Below are 24,597 nucleotides of genomic sequence, written 5' to 3'. Positions count from 1 at the left end.
CTGTGTTTTCGCATGAGGAGCAAGATTACAACTTTTGCTAACAGGAAACCTTAAAAGAGCAAGTTGAGTACAGTAGAGCCGCCCCGTACCATGATGACGTGAAAACGTGACATTAACTAAATGGTTCCAATGGTTAAACTTCAGTCTTAAACACAGCATCATTATCTAGGTCCTGATTCAAAGCACATGCATTAGATTTCTAAACAAATGAGAAAAAGATTAAACAGAGACGAGAGAAGACAGAGAGAATGAAATGAGCTGAGAAATTGTTGACAGGCAAAGTGATGGATCCATGAGAGAGAGAGGAGGCATAAAGAAGTGCAGCCTCAGAGAAATAAATCTCAGTACTTTTTTAATGCAAAGGAGCTGTCTGACAGAGAAGGAGGGCTCTCTGCACTTTTGGCCTTTCATTCTTCATCAGCGTTTTAGAGAAAGTGCTGAAATCAAATGTGTCCGTTTCTGCCCTACCTGCCTGCTGCTCTATTAAAAGCTTTCAGATTGCTCTTTTTGTGGGAATTCAATCAGTGCTTTAAAAAGTTAGGATAGCTGGGATTTTTGAAGTGGGGTTGCGTGAGGTATAAATCATAGTCAGTGTATTGCCTACAGTAGATGGTAGTCAGCACGTCCCCAGTTTGGAGAATCAGACAGACGTCACAGAAGCTAAGTAATGTACTGATGTGGAAGGCGGCGGCAACTAAATGTATTTTAGACACCTAAAACAAAATCAGTATCAGTTTAAGTGTGTGCTTTATTTACACCTTTCCTGATTCCTTTGACAAAAACAGTAATTTTACGTCTAAGGAAACAAGAGTCGTTGTTCAATCCCTGCCTCGATTGATTAGTTTATTTGTGTTATTGTAGTGTTTTGGACATTGGCACACTCACACTGTCCATTTGTACCGTGCTCTGTGCATCAGAGGGACCCCCCAGGCCCGCACTAGTGCTCGCAAGCGTGCCGTGCCTGGGCGTGGTAGAGTTGTACTCACACTGGTAAAACAAACTGGACTCTAGCCATGAAGCATGCTTGGGCATGGTACGAATGGACAACGTAAGGGCTCACTCATACCTTAATGGGTAAAATTCGCCAAACATTAAATTCACAAAAACAAAAACATGAATAGACTAACCGATCATGGCAGCGGAAGACCGGCAACTCCAATGTTCTTATGGTTGATCTTACTTTTTTTGCCAATGGAATCTGTTGGCTTTGAAGAGAGCACAGATAACGGCTTCAGTTCGCCTCTGGAAAGGCCCGTCTCACAGCAAGGTAAAGCAGTGAAAATATTTTAAATGTAGCGTAAACAGATATTACATTTTTTTTTTTTTGGCTGTCCTTTTTCCAGTTGTCTAAACATGTTTCGCTTCCCCCACCCACAGCAGTTCATTTCTTAGCTTAAGCCTATGAATGTTCTTATTCGTCCAGGTCATCCTTATCCTCAAAGCAATTTCAGTCATCGCAACTGGACTGGTTATTTGTCTAGGAAGACGTTTCACCTCTCATCCAAGAGGCTTCATCAGTTCATGTACGCATCTGACCAGGCTGGGACTGGACCAGGACCAGGACCAGGCTGGGACTGGTCCAACTAACTGGTGTGAGATCCAGGTATTTAACCTCTCACAAGGCCGATGATGTCACTGAAACCTTTTGTGCTCCAAGTGCCAACGCCCGTCGTTAGAGTGGTAGTCGTTGGTGGGCAGTTGGTTTCGACTTCGTTAGTGCTCTATTGAGTCTGAACGACAGTCATTGGGGTCACAGGAGGCCATTTGTGAACAGTTGTTCTTTGAGGTTAGATTGTTGAATCTCCTGGGAAGGGATGAAAAGGCAGCATTGTAAATTGGAGATAAGTGGAGTCTCAGACCTCCTCCTCTGTTTAGCGATGGTTTCTCTACTTTTACATAGATGGCTTCTTTTACTCCTCTTTCAAACCATCTGTCCTCTCTGTCCAAGATTTGGACATTGTTGTCGTCAAAGGAGTGGGCTATCTCCTTGAGGTGTAAGTGGACAGCGGAGTCCAGGCCTCAGGAGTTAGCTCTCCTGTGTTGGGCCATGCGTTTATGCAGTGGTTGTTTTGTTTCTTCAATGTACAGATCTTTGCATTCCTCGTTGCATTGGACAGCATAAACCAGATTGCTTTTATGGGGGTGTGGTGTTCTGTCCTTGGGATGTACTAGTCTCTGTCTGAGTGTGTTACCGGGTTTGAAATACACAGGGATGCAGTGTTTGTTGAAGATCCTCCTGAGTTTCTCCGATACCCCAGCCACATACGGGATGATTATGTTGTTTCTCTTGTTATCTTTTTCTTTCTCAACCACTTTGGTTTTCTTTCTGGAAGCAGCTGCCATTTTCACAAAGGTCCAGCTGAGGTAGCCACAAGTTGTGAGGGCGCCTCTCAGGTGCTTGCGTTCTTCCGCTTGCGCCTGTGAGCTGGTGGGTACGTTATCAGCTCTATGCTGCATTGTTCTGATAACGCCAAGCTTGTGTTCCAAAGGGTGGTGAGAGTCAAACAGTAGATATTGATCAGTGTGAGTGGGTTCCTGTCATTCTCCATATGAACGTCACACTCTAAGAAGGGCAAACTGTTGTCCTTGACTTCTTCTCTGGTGAACTTGATGTTTCTGTCCACAGAGTTTATATGTTCAGTTAAAGTTTGCACCTCTTTGGATTTGATCTTAACCCATGTGTTGTCCACTTATCTGAACCAATGGCTTGGGGTTACTCCTTTGAAGGTGTTCAAAGCCTTGTCCTCTACCTCCTCCATGTACAGATTTGCCACAATAGGGAATACTGGTGAACCCATGGCACAGCCGTGTTTCTCTCTGTAAAAAATGCCATTAAACTGGAAATATGTGGTATTCAGGCACAAATCCAGAAATTGGCAAATGTGGTCTGGTTTGAGATTTGTTCGATTGTGTAAGGAGTTGTCCTGTGTGAGCCGCTCTCTTACCGTGGCCAAGGCCTCCATGGTTGGAATACAGGTGAACAAGGAAGTCACGTCGTAGGACACCATCGTTTCATCTGGATCCATTTTTAGGTCTCGGACTTTGTTCACAAAGTCTATCGAGTTTTGGATGTGGCGTGGGGTGTTGCCCACCAGTGGTGCCAGAATATTGGCAACATGCTTGGCAATGTTATAAGTGACCGAGTTTATGCTGCTGACAATGGGCCTGAGCGGGGCCCCTTCTTTATGGATTTTTGGGAGTCCATATAAGCAGGGGGTTGAGTCCTGGGGGTAAAGCCTGTAATACTGTGGTTTGCTAATGACTCCTTCTTTTTGTAGTTGCTGTAGACACTCTATCACCTTCTTTTTGTAACCGCTGGTAGGGTCTCGTTTCAGAATTTCATAAGTGTTAGAGTCACTGAGTAATGCAGAGATCTTTGCCTGATAATCAGTTGTATTGAGAACAACTGTGCATCTACCCTTGTCTGCTGGAAGGATTGTGATGCTGTGGTCTTTGCTCGGTGCCGTTGCTGCTTTTCTCTCCTCAATGGTGAGGTTGGATGGGGCGACCTTAGCCTGGGACAACGCTGCTGACACTTTCAACCTTAGCTGTTCAGCCTCTGTTCCATTAAGGTTGTTTTTCTTAGCTTCCATGTTGATACTCCTGTCTGCTTTTCCAAACTGGGGAAGGTCCAACCATCATCTACTGTAGGTCATACACTGATTATGGATAAGTACTTCATGCAACCCCACTGATCTCTTTAATTCCTGACCGTAACAGGAATGCATTGTATAAACAATATATATATATAAAATGTACAGTGTATCACAGGCCATTCCAAAGACTGCCTACACATTTACTGGGATAACCACAAGACAATGTGCACCATTTACATGCACAGTCACCCAGGACTCTTATTCAAAGTTTCTTTTATTACAGGGAAAATAAGTGATGCTTTGCTTGACAGTCTTTACAAATAGCCTACAGTTAAATGCAATTATGCTTTCACAATGATGAATCATGGAAATCAAGCATGGCAGCCCGCCTTTTCAGCTTGAAATGTGCTGAACCCAAGATGTTTACTGCTAGCAACGAGTACCACTTGATAATTTACACGTTAAAGTTGGGAGTCAGGTCTGGGAGGGCTGTTGTGTTTTCTTTGCTCCTGTTGGGAACCATGCTACATGGTGTGGGTTTGTGAGGCCCAAAACTGTAAGCAGTGAGGTATTATATATCATTTGAATTATTTTATTACACTCACCAAAAATATAAACGCAACACTTTTGTTTTTGCTCCCATTTTTCATGAGATGGACTTAAAGATCTAAAATTCATTCCAGATACACAATATTACCATTTCTCTCAAACATTGTTCACAAATCCGTCTAAATGTGTGATAGTGAGCACTTCTGCTTCTTTAAGTCCATCTCATGTAAAATGGGAGCAAAAACAAAAGTGTTGCGTTTATATTTTTGTTGGGTGTATATATCACAATATAGCATGTTTTCTGGTAACTTTCTGTTTTCTGGGAACAATACAGAAAAAGAAATACGCTAGAAGTTTTTTTTAGACATATACAGTATATCTTCCTTCTTCTATTGGCTTCTGAGCAATGAGGAAAAAAGGACCTCATCTTAATATAACTAGATATCTACTCATGTATGTGAAGTCACGGGTTATGTATGCATGTTATCCAGCTGGTGTTATGTTGAACTGTGTAGTAAATTTAGGTTTTATTATAAAACTAAAACAGAAATTTGTCAAGTGATATTTCCTCAGTTAATTAAGATAACATAATCTGAGACTTCTGAGGTAAAATGTTAATCTAAAATGATATAACGATTTAAACAATTTTCCTGATATCATTTCTCCTGAATGACAATACATATTGAATTATTGCCAGGCCCTACTTAAAATTTTAAATGCCTCCATCCATCCATCAATACTTAAAGTGAAATTCCGGTGTAAAATCATCCCAGGAATTTTCCGGAGAGACACTAACAGCCTGCTGCGGCTAACACAGATAAGCTTGGGGTGGCGAGTTGGAAGCATTAAAACGTCTTTTTTAACCTCTAATACTGCTCCAAATAACACCAAACCTCTGCAGTAGCATGAGAAGAGTCCTTACCCATTAACCAAAGCACCAACAATGTCGTATGTAAAGAACTCGATGGGAGGGAGCAGGGGAGCTTGGTGGTAGTGGGGCTGGGGCGTGAGAGTTGTAAACATTCTAAATTAGTGAGTCAACTCAACCTGCCAGACTTGCCATATGCAGCTTTAATCATACAATATCCATGATAATAACAGGCTATCTTTTTTAAATTGACTGATTGTAATTGATTGACTGAGCAACATTATGCCCAGAAATTCTGAAGTGGCCACTGAACCACACACGAGTGATGAAATACCAACGCTGACTACTGATACGCAAATGCAAAAACAGATCTGGACAATATCAACACACTTGAGAAAACATCTAAAGATTCACAAAAAAATAACTTTGCAAGAAAAAATAAGGTGCACAGACTGTACATCAAAAAAGAGAGACTGCACTGAATGCAAAATTGAAGCAGCTGTTGGAGAGGTTGAGACCAGTCAGACAATATTGTTTGGTGGTCATAGTTCTGGCGTGACCAATAAGAGCAAATTTGTCAAGAGCGAGCGTGTCACAGCAACGGTAAAAGCTGCCCGCTCCGAGAGATGAAACATTCTGGGATTTAAGAAGAAGTGGTTGAATATAAAAGTCGACCTGAAGAAAATATGTTTCTGTTCAATGGTAAAGCCAAGGTGCCAGCGTTTGTGTCAGGGCTCTCATCCAATAGTCAGTCTGGCATCCTATAACAGGAGCCTCAGCGGTGGTGCTGCTCCACAGAGGGAACCTGCCGATGAATGATGATAGGTGAACCACATAACTAGGCCCTGGAGTTTGTGTGTGCCAACAAGAGAGAGAGGCAACATGAAATGGGAGGAGAATAAGAGAGGTAAGGCTAATGGGGCTAATTGTGGAAAAGGAGCGATGATGAATTAATTTCTGCTTCTGAATATAGTTAAATGAGAAGCAATGTTAGCATGCTCATTATTCTGTCGCACTGCCAAACTCTGGGCATCTTTTGAGCCTGTTCTGTGTGCATATTTACAAACGATCTCATAAGGATGTTTTACATCATCACTGTGTGGAAACAGGCCCTGGCCACAGCCACCATCATTAGGGTTTTTAGGCCGAGGATTCCTGAGGATTTCAAAATCCTGGAAAAACAATGAGAACCATTTGGGTACTTTAGCCCATTGGTGAATGAAAAAGCAACATGAAGGGACAGGAGCTGCTGGTGGTCGCAGAGTTAAAACGCACTCAGAGTGCAGTTCAGTGTGCATGCCTGCCTGTTTCATCTAAAAAATAAAACATAAAAACATAGATTTTGTGTCACTGTGATGACATTTACTGCTGCATAATTCACTGCTGCACATTGGATGTGATGAATGAAATGCAGAGGAGGAAAATGTAGCTGAGGGTGTCTGTCTCCAAGTAAATCATCCATTGAGTGTTTGATGGTTATTTATGTGTACTTTAGAACATAGCGGCTGTGAAACGATCAAAAAAATGTATTTTATTACTCTCATCACAGCCCTTTGCTGCTCGCTCTCTCCCTGCCCAGGGTCACTTCACCAGTCTCTGCAGCCCCGTCAAGTTGTGTAGCGGACAGCAACGCCTACCTTTACTTTTAATGTTATCAAACAGAGAAATGTTCAGCCTTCATCCTAAAATGGTCCTAAATTTGATACTAGAATACTACCTTGTTTTATGAATTGAGTGGCAGCTCTTCTGTGTGTGTTTGATCAATCAGTAAAGGTTATCCCTTTTAGGGTTAAGGTTATTCCCCTCCCGTTTTTTTTAAGGTAAGGTTAGCGTTATGTTATGCAGAGTAGCATGATTTTTCTGATAATGCCTTATCAACTTAAACTCTTTACACACCAATACTGCAGAGTAAACACAGGCTTCACAGTGACAGAATGGTGAACTGAGGGTTTTCAGTGTCAACCTTTCTTTTTTTAGAGTAGAAAGAGACATTGTGGTGGTGATTTATCCACAGATTTATCCAGACAGCAACGATTGAGAACAACAACAGAGCGGATCTGGGCAAGCTGTTGCTAAGAGGATTCAGAAACCCACGAAGAGGAGCGTAGTGGAGCGTAGTGGAGCGTGCAGAGCGGTGTGGCCACACTCCCTGTAGGAACAAGTCACCCAGCGCGCCGAGATGGTAACGCTGAGATGGATACGAGAGAACACAGCAGTCATGAATTACTTTTTCACACAAGCTTCTACTCAAAGGGCCAGGAAGTATTCCCTCACGGACCAGGTCCAGCCCGGGGGCTGCCAATTGAACAGCCTATCAAGTGTATATTTAAGACCCCTTTCACAATACAGTCCCCTTGCAGAAAGTGGATGCCATCTCGAGTTTCTTTTATTTTTTCCTAAAATCAAGGACCCGTTTTTTGACAAATGACTGACATTTTATCGTGAATCTGCCAGCGCTATCATTGTGAATGGCATAAGTGCTTGACAACAGTAACCAAGGGGAACAAGGTCTAGCAATGTTGTTCTTGTGTTCTATTGTGTAGTAAATAAGTACAAGCACTGATGCATGTGGGTTCTTGCATTTAGTCTAAAGCTGTCAGCTGAGTCCATTTATTCTGTTCCTGCTGTGCGTGGGGCCACTGCAGGATGGTGCTTGGTGTGGAGGCCTGATGAGGGCTGAAGTGGACCACTCAGACACTTGGAGAAAAGCCTTTGAGAGGCACTTTGAAGGATTCCAGCATCTTCACGAGGATGCACAATCAAGAATCAAGCAGTAAAGTACATGAAAAGAGTCCCTGAATCAAACCAATGTGACTATTTGGAAATGTTTGTGAATGTGCATGTACGAGATCTCGTTACATGTGCATGCGCTCACCTCATAGTGCTGAAAGCCAGGAGGCCGTAGAACAGTGTATGCAACAGATTATAGGCCACATCTGGACGAAAAGTGGCAGCTCCTTTCTTTTCCTCGGCTGAACCTCCTTTATGTCTGCTTAAAAACAAAAAAAGGCAGCAAGACAGAAGACAACAGTGATACATAAAAGATCAAAGCCAGATGCTTGAGAAGAGAGGCAGAAGGGAAGGTGGGTGGAATTGATATATTCAGATTATTCAGATATCATTAGCTGTTTGCGCACAAGCCGACATGCAATGATGCACACCCACTACTGTTTGTGTCTGCAGGAGCCAGCACGCAGACAAACAGAGAAAGGCCTGAGGGCAATGATGTCACACGATTTGGCCTCCTGCACCGTATCGCACGGACACTGACTTCCATTTGAATACAAATCCAATTTGGCTCTTCAGTCTACGTGAGGTGGGGTAAACTGGATTAAATTAATTCCTGAATTGGCAAATAGCCCTTTGTTCTATGAGGTTAGTATTCCAGCCCTCAAACAACAGCGGGTGAGTTGAAATGCTAATGTGATTACTTCAATGCAGCCCCTCACCTTGCACCACAGGCAAAAGAAGCTTTGAAAGGCAGCTGGTAGAATATTCCTTTTTCCAGAGCATGATGCAATGTGCCATTACAAAATCTACTAAAATGTGCAGCAGAAACAAAGGGACGGTGATTGCCATTCAAGTACTTGAAAAAAAGATAATTAGGGTTTAACTGTGTTAGTTTAATTTATATTAAGTTTAGTAGCATTTCTACACAATACTAATGAAATAGCCACAGTTTTCACAGAATTAATTCCTGCTTTAACAACTTGGACTCAACTAGTGCAAACCTCAGTACCCCAGCACGGGGGATCTGATAAATGAATAAAATTGGACAACTTAATGCTTGTCACAGCTTAGAAAGTGACAACTTTGTTTGGCTCTTTTTCTGTAATCAGTGTAAAGCTAACTAGCCAGTCGTCCACATGTTGATGACCTGCTGCCAGATCTCTTCAGGGAGGGGTCTCCTAGTTGAGTGGAGATGTGGAGGGACCCTGGGGTGCACTAGCTAGCTTACTTGCTAACTTAGCCTTAGGTGAATCGACTGTCATCTACTGTAGCTAAGATTATGTGACACATTCAATAATGGGGCAAAACCGTCACACTAAAAATAACCATTTATTGTTCATTAACTTGAACATGTTAAACGTTGTTGTAACATTGTATCTTTACCTGTGACAGTTACGAAGTAAAAAATAAGTCACAAGTAGTCCATCCGTTAAAAGAACACTGAAGACCAAATTGAGTACTCGTGCTCGTCCCTAGTGGCTAAACCTCACATTCACAGTTTTAAGTCTACGTGCCTTGCGTTGGAATGAATTTGAAAAAAAAATTCAGTTGTGTTTGTGTCGACCAGATGAAGGTAAATCCAGTATTCACTGTCCTTTAGCATTTTGGTCTCAACAAACTCCTGAGAGACATACCTGTCTCTTTAGCTGCTAAATTCTCCAGTATTCTCACTGGCTAGCCTATCTTTGTCTGTCTGCCGTTTGGTGCTGGACAGGTGGTGTACAGTGTTGAACTATCAGAGCTTAGCACTGAAAACAGCTTAAAAAACGCTGACAAGTAGATGACCAGTAGATGAAACAGTACGAGCTGAAAAGTGCTAAAAAGCTCCCCTTTCAAATACCAGTAGTCTGACTTTAAAATATCTTCAATTGTGGTCCATACCTGTAAAAAAGGAAGTATAAATGCACACACTCTCAAACTTCAGGTTAAACTGCTCATTACATATCCATTCATGTTGTTAATAGAGAAACAAACAGGAGGACAGATGGAGGGGATCTCTAAACTGCCACTTGATAATTAACATTAATAGAATAGAATGGAGAGAGAAAACATGGAAATTTCAACTGTCTGATTCATTTAAGCATGAAAAGTAAATTACCTTCTCCAACACAAAGCTGCCTTTTCATGTGACAGCAAGGATTTACGAAAGTACACCTTTTTCCCCTCCCGTGTTCCCTCCAGCCATCACCTACCTTAGGTTCTGCACTGCACCTACTGCTAACATGCCGCTGAGTAGCAGCAGTGTGAGGATGTAGGGGTACAGCAGCAGGGTGCCAGCAAGGCGCTCCAGTGTGTCGAGGGGCAGCAGACCAAAGGCCTCCTCACACAGATACAGACTGGCATCAAAATCTCTGCAAGAGGGGAAGTGAAAAAGACGGGATCAAAAAGGAGGAATAAATCAAGAGAAACAAAAAGACGGACACAGGATAAACCCTCTAGATATTTAAACTGTCATTGGAATATGTTTTGTGTTTTATCTCTCAGTCTTTAGTCATTGAAATTCATTGCTGAGGTGATCACTTGTCTATCAGTCAGTGTGTCAGGGATCATCTTTTGGTTATTCTGTTGCTCACTTTCTGTAAGTTGCTCTCATGCTAACTACCCAGAACCCTGTCCTTAAAGTGTAATTACGGCGCAAAATCATCCCATGGTCTTTTTTCGGCACTAACATACATCAAATAAGCCATCGAGACAGTTTTTTTTAAGATATGAACTAGTAACGGAGAAATCCGGTAGAGTCGCCAACAGCTGGAGTGGCTAACACTGATTAGCTTGGGGGCATTACGGTGAAGGCATTACATTTTAATAAACTCTGGATTCACTAACTACGTTGTTGGTGCTTCGTTTTATGTGTAGGGACTCTTCTCATGCTACTGCAGAATTTTGGTGTTATTTTGAGTGGTATAAATGTTTAAAAAACGACGTTTTAATGCCTTCACCATACTGCCCGAACTAATCAGTGTTAGCCACTCCTTTACTTTACTAAATGATCATTTAACAGACATTACAAGCTGCACTGTTGTCAAAGTACCTTAAATTGTACTCAAAGTCAAGTGTTTGAATAGATGACGATGTTCAGGTCATGATCCAGATGACTGCAGGGTTGGCCTGCGGCCAGCTTTGAAGCACTGAAAAATCCAGGCTCTGCCCAGTCATCGACAGTAAATACAAAAAAGGTTTGGCTAGACGTGACCAATTATCCAATTAAGAAACGTTAGTTATCCATGTACAAGGAAGAACAGGGCCCAGTTCTTCCAACTACGACAGACAGGAAACAGTAATTAAAAACCTTCAAGAACTGAAGAGAGAACTGCAAAAAATTAACATTTGCGTCAGTGTTTCCCATTAATTGCTAAACTGTGGCAGCACGCTGAGAAGTAATTGAACTGAGAATTGAGATATCACAAAACTCAGGGCATACAAAACAGAAACAGTTAGAGAAAAGAACTCAGTCTCAGCGAGTGAGATAAACAAGAACAGAGGGAGAGGCAGAGACAGAGTAAGCATTGCATTTGCCAGCCACCTGAATAATTGAAGGGGCAGTTGTGTGGTTGTGAGCTCTGTTATCTGCCACCCTAGAGCAGCGATCCAGTGGCTGAGCTGCTCAACACACACACAGTATCTGATCGATGGGATGCCTGATGGCGTTACCCCGACATCTATTATTCACACACTGCATGTAACACTCCAGGTGCTGATATACTGCTGCTTAGTGAATAATACAGTCAAGCTGGATCAAGTTGAGAGATGTATGGGTGCAGCAGTCTGTGCAGACTCTGTGTATGCTTTCCTTAAATATGGATTTCTAAGAGTAGTGTTTGAAAGCAGAAGCATGTGAATCTATGTTTGTGCTTGTAATATTGTATGCATGCATCTACGAGTGTGTTCATACCTCGTCGGCCCCAGGGCAAGCTTTGACTTGATGAATTTAAAGATGTGTTCGTCTGATCTGAGCTGAAGTGCTTTCTGTAAACACACACACACACACACACACACACACACACACACACACACACACACACACACACACACACACACACACACACACACACACACACACACACACACACACACACACACACACACACACACACATACACACACACACACACACACACACACACACACACACACACACAGATAAGGTCGTTTTGTCAAGGCAAAGGACCCGCATGCTGAGATATATATATATAAGTAAACAAACCACGCTGAGATCATATGGTGAGCAAGGCTACGGGTTTGAGATACATTAGGAGGGCTGCAGAAGAGGGAGGTGGAAGAGGAAGGAGAGAGAGAGGAGAGGTAGAGAGAACGATAAAGAGGAGGAGCACCTTGGCCAGGTAGTTGATGGTGAAGGTGAGGAGGAGAACCATGGTGCTGTGGAGGAGCAGTTTGCCCAGACGAACCAGCAGGCTTCCTGTCTTCAGACCAGACTGCATGAGCAAACGGCAACAAAACAGATATTGGATTTTCAAAGCTGTTTTACACTCCTCACTCTATTAATCTAGGAATGAAATACCAACACTGTCTGCCATGGCTGCAGGGTTGTCCTCAATTAAATAATTTTTTAGTCGATTAATACTTATGTGATGTTACTACTAATGGATTATTTTTTTCGACAGATCTGTATAACTGAGAATCATGCCAGAGCACCACTTTAAATCCTGTACCAACCAGGTATGTGCTTATAGATTTCTTATAGCATTAAAATAGCTTAAAAACAACTTATTGACAGAGAAATCTTAATTTCCTCGGACCAAAACAACTGATTAGTCGATTAATTGACTACGAAGGGGCAGCCTTACAGGTTGCAGGCTGACATCATATTTTCAGATGATAAAATACACATTTTAAAACAACTAATAAGCTGCTTTATACATTTTAACCCATGTTAACCCAGAGGTGGAACAAAGTAATTGTTTTACAAATAAGTCTCAAGTCTTGGCTACAAAGTTCAATCTCCAAGTCAAGACCAACAAGTCTCAAGTCAAGGTCAACTCCTAAACTATGTTTTGCAAGTCCCAAACAAGTCATCATGCGCTTATCACAAAAATAAATTCCACAACATAATACCTTGGTATGTTATTGCAGTGACTAGGGTTGACGTGTTTTATCATTTCATCAAATATACAGCCATTTTCTTTTATGAACTCCAGGTAACCAAGGAATCAGATGTGGACATTGTCCAAAACGTCCGTTTTTAAAATGTAACACACAATAGGAGATCCTGGTCCGTGTCAGACGCGTTCCCACCGGATTGCAAATATCCACTTGGTATACGCGGACCTGACGTAGATTACCCTTTGGTCACATGGCGATTAATTTGGTTGTAATGTTTTGACAACTTCAGCATCAGCCTTTTTCCCACAGAAGTTTATGATTAACATGGGTAGTGGAGTGAGCCAGCTCCCAGGTCCATGCACAATTACGCACAGACAAAAACGGTGTTTAGTTATAACCCAGTGAGGAACAATGTGCAATAACTCTGTCACAGCAAGCATCCACCTACAACCTAAGTAGGGCCTATATACTGTATTTTCATAGTCTAAATATTTACTGTTCTGTGACAAGTATTGCTGCATACACGAGATGTCCGACGGCTCACTTTACTACCTGCATTACTGGTACTGTATGTCCATGCATAATTTTACGCGCTGACATGCAATACCAGTCAAATGTGAATGAGAAAAGCCCGTCCAAACTTTTTGACTGGTATTGTAGACCTCATGATTATCTTCTTAAATCACCTGAAAACAACAGCAGTCTGCTAAACTTAAAACACACAGACCTCCTGTGTAACAGCCATGTCCAAGCATTTCTTGCATCCAGGTGCATCATAGCTACACATTAGGTAGATCTACGCTGCCTGCAGGCATCATTAACATGAATATTATGCAAGTCAAGTTACCAGATTCATAATTCGACACTGACTGGAGAATGGTTTCCACATGCCCTTTTTTCATGAAACATTTCACAATAAGAGCATGTGTTACTGTATATAAATTATCTAAAGCCAGGAATAAAATATTTTTCTCCAATTTCTGATTCTCAACCTTCCTCCACCTTTCTTTCCATTCCACTTTCATCCTGTCACAGTAAATGTTTCTGTAATTGTTGTTTTGATAAGATCTGATTTAACTAAATTGCATTTAGATGTGACAGGAAAATGTGTCCCCAGCATACAAATTAGAATTACCTTCTGCAAAAGCAGACCGCAGAACAGGCCTCTTCACAACATGCAGGTTAATCTTCCATCTGCGTTTTGTAAACATGTTACCACAACTGTCTGGAAAATGATGTGACTTTTTGTTACATGAATTCTCTATGTTGCTAATTCCTGCCCTTTTTCCACTCTTACTTGTATCCGTCAAACACACAGACTAACCTGGCAGTGTCTGATGAAGAGTGCGGCTACGATGAAGCTCAGGACCAGTGATCCCAGTATCATGGAGTTACAAAACTGGAGGAGCCACACACTCAGCAGACTGCTCACTTGAACAAGGTACATCGTGGTCACCTAGAGAAACACACACACACACACACACACACACAAACACACAAACACACACACACACACACACACACACACACACACACACACACACACACACACACACACACACACACACACACACACACACACACACACACACACACACACACACACACACACACAACACAGTGCTTTGAAACCTAAGCCAGAATCCCCCATGTCCCGTGACTTCTGGCACCAGTAAGGGAAGTATACTTCCATAAGTGTATAGTTCATAAATTAGGGGTGAAGGTTCAATCTAAGGAGCCTGATTTGAATCACAAATCTCATTAGGGAGGGAGTGAATTAGGGCTGAAAGTTGCATTTACAACCGTGAAATGCAAGCTGGCTAACTAAGAGACGTCTTCTGTCTGTGTCTCCTCATCTCTACAGATGGACAGGGCCCCTCCTACACACAACAAGGAGGAGAAGGAGGAGCGCTGTCCGTGGTCTGAAAACAACAGATAAGGGATAGTCACGTAATACGTCTCAGGTAATAATTTAGAGCTTTTGCTATTTTTTGATACATAAAGTTTAACCGGATGGGGGCAAAAAAACACAACTGACAACTCATAGCGCCGAGCACCTTTCAGCTCTCTCTCTGCTGTGGAAAAAAATGGAAGGCAATGTCACAAATGAGAGTATGGATCAATGAGCAAAAACGATTTGACAGTGGATGATCAGTCAACGATAGGCAAGACCTGACCAATCAGATTCGACTATGTTATTTCTCGGTGGGGGACACCCTAAGTATAAATACTTGCAAACAATGGCAAAATACTAAAACTCTTTTCAAATTTCCCCTCAGCTGAATTGGCGCTATTTTGGAGTGCGGTATCTAGCTCCTATAGTATACATGTGGAAGTGACGCTTTAAATATCAGGTCCATCGTGGAGCCGTACCTGTGTAGTTGTTAAGAAGTCGACACAGTCCAGGGTGTATATGATGAGAGCCTGAACGAGCAGGATGAACTGGTTGAATTGCCACGTCAGACAGAAACAGAATGTCGTCACATACATCAACCACACCATCACTTTCTGAAGAGAGAAACACAAACACACACACACACAAAAAGGTTAGATACTTGCTTTTTAATGGCATATATTCTCATTTGTGCTGTGCTAGTACCTCCATTGAAGATGGTAAATTATTGAGCGAATGGGTTGGGTGTCAAGGCTGATCTATGTGGTCAATAGCTTTGATGTAGTGTGGGTTTGTGCATACCTGCTGTAAGGCGGTGAGCTGAGGCCTGAGGTAACAGGTGATGGTAGTGACCTGCAGTGCCAGGAAGGGCAAAGACCAGTTCTCCCTTAGGGAGATGGTGAACTCCACACGAGTGGTATCTACCCTGAGAACAGGAAGAGAGGGAGTGAAGACGGGAGGATGGAAATCGAGTTTTAAAATGATGTAATAGAAACCTGTCCAACTAACAACTAAGAACTAAACAATGTGAAACATACTGCAACCTACTATGCCATGTGTGTTGATGGTGAAAAAAGCTTGTTTGAACTTGTAGGTTCGTGGTCAGCTACAATAACAACAGAGTCGTGTATAAGATGAGAATAGTGTGACGAGGTATTGAAGACTTTAATAAAAAAAGGTATTAGGTGTATTTTCTGACGAAATGCGGATCCTTTACAGGCATCTTCAACTCGGCAGCATAGAAGATCTATACAGTCACCACAGTGTCAGGATTAGTGTCACCAATTCAGTGTCCGGCCAAATGTCTCCCCTTCTGTTCCTTATTTATGGCGTTGAATAATGGACAAAAACATTATGATGTCACAGTGAAGTTGACCTTTGGTTACAAAAAATGTTATCACTTCACCTTTATATCCTATTAGACATTTGTTTGAAATGTTGTCATGATGAACATAGAAACTCTTGAGTTATGGCCTAAAACTTGTTATGGCCTAAAACTTGTTTTGGCGGGGGTCAGAGTGACCTTGACCTTTGACCTCTAAAATCATATCTTTTTATACAAGTGGACATTTGTGACAATTTTGAAGAAAATCCCTCCAGGGGTTCCTGAGACATCGGAGTCAGAAGAATCAACCGACAACCCTGTAGCCACAGCTGTTGCTGACACCGGGGAATAAAAAAAGTGAAAATAGCAGTTGGCGGTTGCTTGCCATCCCCTGCAGACGGTTTATTAAAAATGTGGCATTGCAATATGGCCAGAATAATGATAACACTGCAGGAGTCTGTAACATTATGCTCTGCCCCTTTCTGAAGAGCTTGTGTTGGTGTTGTGAGATCAGTCCAGTGTTTTATTGATTTGGACCCCAAGGTACTTGATCCAGGATGCAGTGTCAGGGGTCTACTGCATCACCAGACATTTCCCCTCAGAAGGCAGCGCTTAATAGTGTGGAACACACTGAAGAATACCTCAGCTCAGTAGCAAATTCTGGGTCACATAGTGCTATAGAGGTAGGGGTGTAGCAGCCTGACATTCGTTGCATCCTATTCCACACCTCCACATTTTGACCTTAATCTTCCCCCTGCAGTTGTTTTTGGCCTCTTTAGCTTCAGGTAGTACATTGCAGTATTCAAGGTTCAAGTGAGTTTCAGGTAAACGACTAACATGCTTCAAACTCTGCTGTTATCTTTTGATATCAGATGAGAGTGTTGATACCAATCTAATTGTGTCTGTTAGACAGGAAACAGTGCCACACAGTTAGCCTGGCACTGTGCAAAGATAACAAAATCCCACTGCCAACAACCTCTAAATTTGACTAATTAACATGTCATCTCTTCTCATGTAATCTGAACACACAATGACACGTTGTGATTATATAAAGGAGTTACGTGCTGTTTTATCATCTCTCTATTGGATTTCATCTACAGAACTGTTACTGTTGCAAAAAAATAACAAACTTTGACAGTCTTGTTTGTGCCATCACACAGCAGGAGTGACACACCACTGCAGACAGGTCACAGATTTAGCACATGCACAGCGGATCGAGTCCTTAATCCATTCAGCGCGACAGACTGAATCTTTTACCACGCTCTTACTCCACTAACACTGAAAAAAACGCCTGAAAAAGGCATTTTTACTTCAACTTTATTTTGGAGTGATTTATTTTATTTTCCTCTCAACCATGAAAGAAAATAATCCTCCATAAAAAACATCTTTAAAAACAGTACCAAGACTCGTTTCCCATGTGAAATCAGAAATCCTGATTCAATGTGACCTTTACTGCGCTGCTGTTTTAGAGAGGAACCATTATGTGCATGCTTCTTCTGTACTTTTGACCCCACTTGAAAAGTGATAAAGATAGAAATGAATCAAAAGCTTATGGCAGTAACTTTTAAAACGATATGACGCTCGATATGACTTGAGATCTATACAACGGGCAGAAAAAGGAATCACATCTCAGCTTGTTGTGGAAAAAGAAAGAGAGAGCTGGAGTTTTTTCCAGAATCAGAGACAAAAATATGATTTGGGTACATCAACACGTGCAGCCAAAGGGATTATTACGATTTCCTCCGAGGAAGTGAAAAATGCGATCTAATTAATGATCAAAGCATGCAGGGAAGTAAATAATCTCAGCAAGATATTAAGGGCTGATCCCTAATGATAAACAAGCAGATATTTTAAAAAAAAAAAATGCCAGAAAGAGCTTAATAATCAGATATGAAATATGAATAATGAAAAAGCAGAACAAATACAGAAAAAATGAACCTTAAAAAAAAAACAGTTTTTTCTTTTTTTTAATCACACCCAAGATTCAAAGTAAGTATCTTCATAACATACATCATATATACTGGAGAGAGCAAGGATCATTATATTTATATTGCTTGAAAATGTCAGAAAATAGTATCAGTGATACTAAGATATGACATCCATATGAGTTGCATGGTACTTTAATTCTGCAATACTGTATGTTAAAATACTATTGATTGCAAGTAAAATTACGGAGAATTGGGGAGAACTAGCCCCTTAAACACAGGGCTCAACATTATCATCCAGGATAAGAAGATATTTTGAAGGGCAAGTGGATGACAAATGTATTTGTCCTAATGGACAAATTAAAAGCTAAAAGTGTGCTGCCTTAAGTGAGCTGTTAAGCATCCATTGAATGCATTGTCTTCTACATAAACCATTTGCAAAGCTAACTTTTCCTGTTCACTTTTCAAGTTCATGTGCTTGCTGTCTTCACTACAGAAATGTTAGGTGAGCAGGAAGATGGCTGAAGCGACTTTTTAAAGAAAATGTACTGACTAATAAGTCCTCGTAATACAGATTCAAATTCACAGAGGCACAAACATGGTCAAAATGTCAGGTTATTTTGCCATTTTTTAAGATTCTTTTTACTTTGTATTAATTGAAAGAACACCTGGAGAATGACAGGAAAGAGATGGTGGATGATACACAGCAAAGGGAGGTCAGATTCAAGGACTCAGACTACATGGGTGAGCTGGTTACCAATTCTTATTGAACTGTTTTATATGCACTCCAAAATAATCAACGGTTGTTGCAGTGAAAAACGGTTTAAGCAGACAGAATTTTAAGGCTTTGTTCAAACAACGTAGAGGTTATCAAGCTCAAATGGGGATCCAAACTCAAGTAATAACCCCCCATTGCATGCTGGCATTGACAGAGTCAATGCCTCTTGGATTACACACACACACATGAAAGTTGAGTTATAACCTACCTGTTGAGGATGTACCAGACTCCAGCGAGCGCACCAGCCAGCCAGGAGCCAGACAGGAGCCATGCTGTGAGGTACAGAGCGATCACATACACAGCTTGGAGTGAGAACACTGTGTAAATGTAGAAATACACTGGCTCCAGATACGACTGGACCACGCACGCACACACACACACAGACACACACAGAGAAAAACCATTAGTTCATTAAGCGCTGTAAATGAACACAGAGAGTTGGCAGCAGTGACAGCGACTGACTCGGGCTGACTCTAAGGAACACTGTGGCATTTTAAAAGTTTAGTCTGATATTTCACATACCAGCATTCTTGTCACAGTGAGAACTCAGAGGGAGCTAAGTAACTGTTTCTCGGTTAATTGATATGCCAATAGAGAAACCTTTTCCTCCAGTGTGACAACTGCAAGTGTGCCGTGCCTTGTCAGCTATAAAGACCAAAACATAAAAAGCCCTCACATGCCTGACAGTCTCCTAATATAACTATAATTTCTAACAATGCCAGGAACTTGGTTAATAATAATGAGGAAAGAAAACATTGGAATTGCGATGTGATTTTTTACATTTCTCACACACAGAGAAAGCTTTGTTTCATGGGCCGAAATGACAAAAAAAGTCACAGAGACAGTCAATCATTTTGGAGTAGAGGCGGTCATTACTCAAATCTTTTGTCAGACAGTTGTAAATAGCTGACAGCTGAGTGATGTGGTACCTGTATGGGCAACAATCTGTAGAGAACACTGAGAAAGACCTCTTGGTAGATATTCATTCGCTGCAGGAGATTAATGGTCCTCTTGGATTCTGTCATGTTGTCATGGATCAAATCTGAGAGCCCTGGGAACACACACACACACACACACACACACACACACACACACACACACACACACACACACACACACACACACACACACACTTTAAAAAAGCCACCATTTCTTCACAGTGACAGACTGATAACAGCTGTTATTGAGAGGAAGAGGTATGAATGTTTAGCAAAGCTCATTCATAAAGTTCAGTGGTGTTAAAGCCCAATTGCAGTGTTTAACATTTCTGTCAACCACTAAAACGAGGAAGGGGTTGAGTTTAAATGTAATTCCATGATTTCTGACAACACAGTGGATGTCTGAACCCATGCATCACTCCCTCTGCTCAATTAAATCAACTACACTGAGCAGTGTTGTACTGCTTTTTATCTTAGAAAAACCTATATATGTCAGGGTTTTCTGCAGTGTTTTATAGCACCCTATCTCATCCGAAGACAGCATATCAAGTCTATAAATTTACACTAACACAATAGGAAATTATATTCTTTTTATGAAATAAAAGATTAACCTTCAGGGGACAAAAGCAGATGAGCTATTTCACACAGCAAATGTCAAATATCCAATAGAGAGTGCCTGGTTTAAGACGTCATTGAATAACTAAATTGATCAAGAGTTGATTTGTCAAGATCTGGGTGACATACCACCACTGCTAAACAACTTCCTGTTGGAGATCCTGTGTGAGGATGGGGAAGAAACTTTGAAGCCGGCAATATTTTTACTTTATATTAACCATAGCTCATAAATGATTACAATGTTTTTACATGTGACAGATGCCGCTCATATTGATGAACCTACTGGTAATTATCAATTGACTCTGCAGGTGCCCTCAGTCTTCTCAGATTGCTTTTCATAGCTTTACTATTTTGGTTCAATCTTCCCTCAAGGCAATATTTCTCTACCTAGGATGGTAATGGCATGACCCGCTGTAGCCCTGTACTCAACAAGTACTCTGCCAATCAGAGGCAGTACCAGCAAAAATGGTACAAAAAAGTTCGAGACAGGAAGCAATGAGCAGCCAGAAGACAGACATGAGGTCCACAAGTTAACAATTAAGATTATGTTACGATGTAAAACTGCAAACATACCCAAAAAGTTGGTAATAATTAGTGATGGGCAAATTACTGAAGCTACCTTAATCTATATGAACAATTGCCTTTATTTCAGAGCCCACCAGATGGAGCTCAGAATATGCTTTCAAATGAAGGTTTGAAAGCACACTGAGGGCGCACTCACACTGTCCATCCGTACCGTGCCCCGTGCTTTAGGGTACTTGCCCCCCCCCCCCTCTCCTCCCGCGGCCCAGACTCACACTACCTGGGCCTCTGCGAATGCTTCTTGCTGCTTATACGTCATCACGCCGTAACACGTCACACGCATTGATCGTCATCGCGATGCGTCGCTTTGTTTACAAATCTTTCCATAGACCTTGGAGTTTTGGTGCGTCTTGTCCGACTTTTTTTGAATATTTTTATCCGACCAAATCTGCAGTAAACACTCCACCTCCCCATCACACCAACATGAACCTTTCGCCGCCATTGTTTTAAATGTCCGCACATGGTCCGTCCTTCTTTTTTTCTATGTTCGAATAGGCGCACATAAAATGACGTAGGCCTTGTGCTCGTACACGTGTGCACGCTCCTGCTCGTACATGTGCAAACATGCTTTACAAAAGGCCACCTCTCCCAAATGGTCCGTGGTCGGCAAGCGTGCCGCTCCTAGGCCAGGTACGGTTTCACTCACACTGGTCAAAAAACTACACTTTAGCCGTGAAATGTGCTTGGGCACGGTACGGATGGACAGTGTGAGTGCGCCTTGAATTACCATTCATTGAGCCTTTTTAGTGGGCTCAGAAAATAAAGAAAACAGTTCATGAAGCCTTATTTGCCCATCACTAATTCAGGGTTCCTACACATTTTCCATTTCAAAATTCCAGACTCAAATTTTGAGACTTCTCAGAGGATGTTTCAGTCAATATTTAACATCTGAATACCAATACATAAATAAATGGTTTTAAATTCCAACTTTTAACACATATGTTAAATTCTGACTATGTATGCCATTATGTTGCCAAGTAATTACAAGACATGTTTACCTATGTTTCGTAGTATATATATACAGTATATTGAACTCCAAACCGAGACATGTTCAATGCACAGCATTTGAGTGCAATTAATAACTGTGTACCTGCAGCACCTACAGACAGTAACAGTAGGGATGCACAATTATAAAAGGTAAAAGAGTTTGGAAAAATGTTTTCTTTGTTCTAGACTATTATCTCACTTTCTAAAATAAAATATGTTAATATGTACAAATCAAATACAGCTTACTAACGCAACATAGCCGACCTGTAGATTATATGAAACTAATCAAGCTGGCTGTAGACTAGTGTTGGGTTACCATGGTTACTGTTTGCTGTGCGACTGCGACTCTCATTTGTTGAATTTTTGCCATACATGTCTTCTACATCTTATTTATGATTTATTTATCATTATATTATTTATTTACAAGTATGTTTACTCCATCTAAAAGCCAGGGAAGCAAAGGCTTGTGTTTTCTTTTGTAGTTCCCTCGTTCCAAACTTATCCACACCTGGAAATTACTCAAATTAAATTCCATACTTTTCCATACTGCGTAGGAACCCTGCTAACAGCTCATTGTACAGGACGGCCTGTGAACCATTCATTTTTGTTTTCTCGTCTTAATACGACTAAACTAGGGGTTCGTTTACAACCTATCTGACGCATATAATGTTTCTTGCCCTGTCAATGTCACTGTACCCTTCTGTCTCAGCAAGTACTTCAGTGAGTGGTGAGCCAAAAATGACTAAGAACCAAGCTAAATATCCTTTAATAATGGTCTTATCAGGGCATGCAAAGACTGGTACGTACGTCATATGAGCATGCACCCTCTGCTGTCATTATTCTAAATTGAGCACTGGATGCAGTACCATTACTTTGCATTTGGTTTGACTGGAACAAAGCGTGACACCAAACTTGCAGCAGAGAGCTGAGTTTCTGCTGCAGGCTGGGATGTGTCAGCCTGATCACTGCTGCGTTCTTTATCCATGTGAGACAGTAAAGAACAGCACGGTTTTGCATAAACAGTACACATTGCTACCCACACCTGCTTCCCTCTGTCCTTGATTCTGCTGACCTTTCTTAGCCCATTTAACCTTCCCTTCTGTCCTTATACCTCTCCTCTCATCCCTGCGTCTGTATCTTTCCTTCCTTTCATCCATTCACATATCATTACATCTTTTTTTCTTCCCACTTTATTTACTTTCCCACCTCACGTTTTTCCTTTCCTACATATTTTTCTCCTACCTCTCGTACCTTAACACTGCAGTTCTAACTACTGTTATTTCTGCACATCAAGCCATTCTGCTGACAGGAAAAGAAATGAGCAAATTGGGGTTAGCCAGTTCCTCAACTGATTAGCCTACAGCTCCATTATTTGCCTTAGTGGAAAAATAGGCCGGTTTTCAACTAGTAATGTTACATGATAATGGGAACAAATAATTAGACTAATTTCCCTCAGACCAGACTGTGCGTCACAAGAAACTACAGTGATTTGTTTGCCTGGTTGGAAAGCTTCTTTCTCCTTGAAAGAGTGGGTAGAGGCAGCTGTCTGGTATTTCTATCCATGTAAAAAAAAAAAAAAACAGTCTACCTGAGTCATTTGAGATCTTATAAAACCATGTTGCAATAATGGTGGCTGCCTGTCACTGGCTGATTTTATTGGCTATAGTTAGCTACCCAATTAGGCATCATCCCTATGTTCCCAGGGCTTGTGTGTGCCTTGATTTAAGCTATTAGTGTAGGTGATTGGTAAGGACTATCTTTGCAGTTCAAAAAACACAAGAATAAAGGAAGATGGATGTTAGAAAGCAGTTTGAATGGCAAAACATCTGTTCAGCCACTGTGGATATAAAAAAAGTCAAAAAGTCAAATTTGAGGGTGTACAAGTATAAGGGCGCACTCACACTGTCCTTCTGGCCGGGGCCAAAACCGTTTTTTCAGCTAAAGCCTAGTACCTTTAAGCAGTGTGAGTGCACCCGTTCCGCGCCCACGGCCCGCTTGAAAGAGGTGGGCTTTAGCGGAGCCGTTTGCACATGTACGAGCACGAGCACGAGCCCTACGGCGGTAGCGTTTGTGCGCCTGTTTAGACATAGAATATAGAGCGACGGACCATGCGCGGACATTTAACAACAACAACAATGGCGGTGAAAGGTTCACGTTGATGTGATGCGGAGGTGGAGTGTTTACTGCAGATTTGGTCGGATGAAAATATTCAAAAACAGTCGACAAGACGCACAAAAACTCAGAGGTCTGTGGAAAGATTTGTAAACAAAGCCACACACACGCGATCAATGCATTTGACGTGTTACGGCGTGATGGCGTATGGACAGCAAGAAGCATTGGCCGGCCCTGGCAGTGTGAGTACAAACGGGGCTGGGGTGCGGGGGGAGAGGGAGGGGGGACAAGTACCCTAAAGCCTTGGTCGCGGTGCGGAAAGGACATTGTGAGTACGCCCTAAGATTAGTAGGATATTTAACATAATTGACCCAGGAAAACATACATGCAGTATTTGACCTAGGCAAAACCATTGCTGAGTATGTAAAACTGTCTCATACCACTTTATGTGTGGTATTAAGAGGATATTAGGGCTGGGGATCATATAACCCTGGGAACATACAGTAGATAGGCTCCCTCGAATTACACAAATGTCATCTCTGCTTGACTTTTTATTGATTCCAGCCAACTCATTTTAAAACAAGAATTTTAGAAAAGGATCTTAAAGCTGACATTTTGATAAAATATGTTTTGTCACG

At 41.6% G+C, this 24,597-nt stretch overlaps 1 protein-coding gene across 2 annotated transcripts in view; it reads right to left on the bottom strand.

Annotated features, from left to right (window-relative positions):
- Positions 1–24,597, bottom strand: part of dpy19l3 (dpy-19 like C-mannosyltransferase 3) — a 79,586-nt gene that overhangs the window by 33,743 nt on the left and 21,246 nt on the right. For both annotated transcript variants that reach the window (XM_083916812.1, XM_083916811.1), the window contains exons 5-13: positions 19,655–19,776; positions 18,934–19,079; positions 15,500–15,623; positions 15,178–15,312; positions 14,129–14,260; positions 12,075–12,176; positions 11,636–11,709; positions 9,936–10,094; positions 7,889–8,002 (exon numbers count right to left, since the gene is read on the bottom strand). In XM_083916812.1, coding sequence (XP_083772938.1) covers positions 7,889–8,002; positions 9,936–10,094; positions 11,636–11,709; positions 12,075–12,176; positions 14,129–14,260; positions 15,178–15,312; positions 15,500–15,623; positions 18,934–19,079; positions 19,655–19,776 — 1,108 coding nt within the window. The remainder of the gene's footprint in view (positions 1–7,888; positions 8,003–9,935; positions 10,095–11,635; positions 11,710–12,074; positions 12,177–14,128; positions 14,261–15,177; positions 15,313–15,499; positions 15,624–18,933; positions 19,080–19,654; positions 19,777–24,597) is intronic.

This window comes from Echiichthys vipera (genome assembly GCF_963691815.1).
Source record: "Echiichthys vipera genome assembly, chromosome: 1".
NCBI classification, from domain to species: Eukaryota; Metazoa; Chordata; class Actinopteri; order Perciformes; family Trachinidae; genus Echiichthys; species Echiichthys vipera.
The sequence above is the reverse complement of the archived record's forward strand: the minus strand, read 5'-3'. Positions and strand labels throughout refer to the sequence as shown.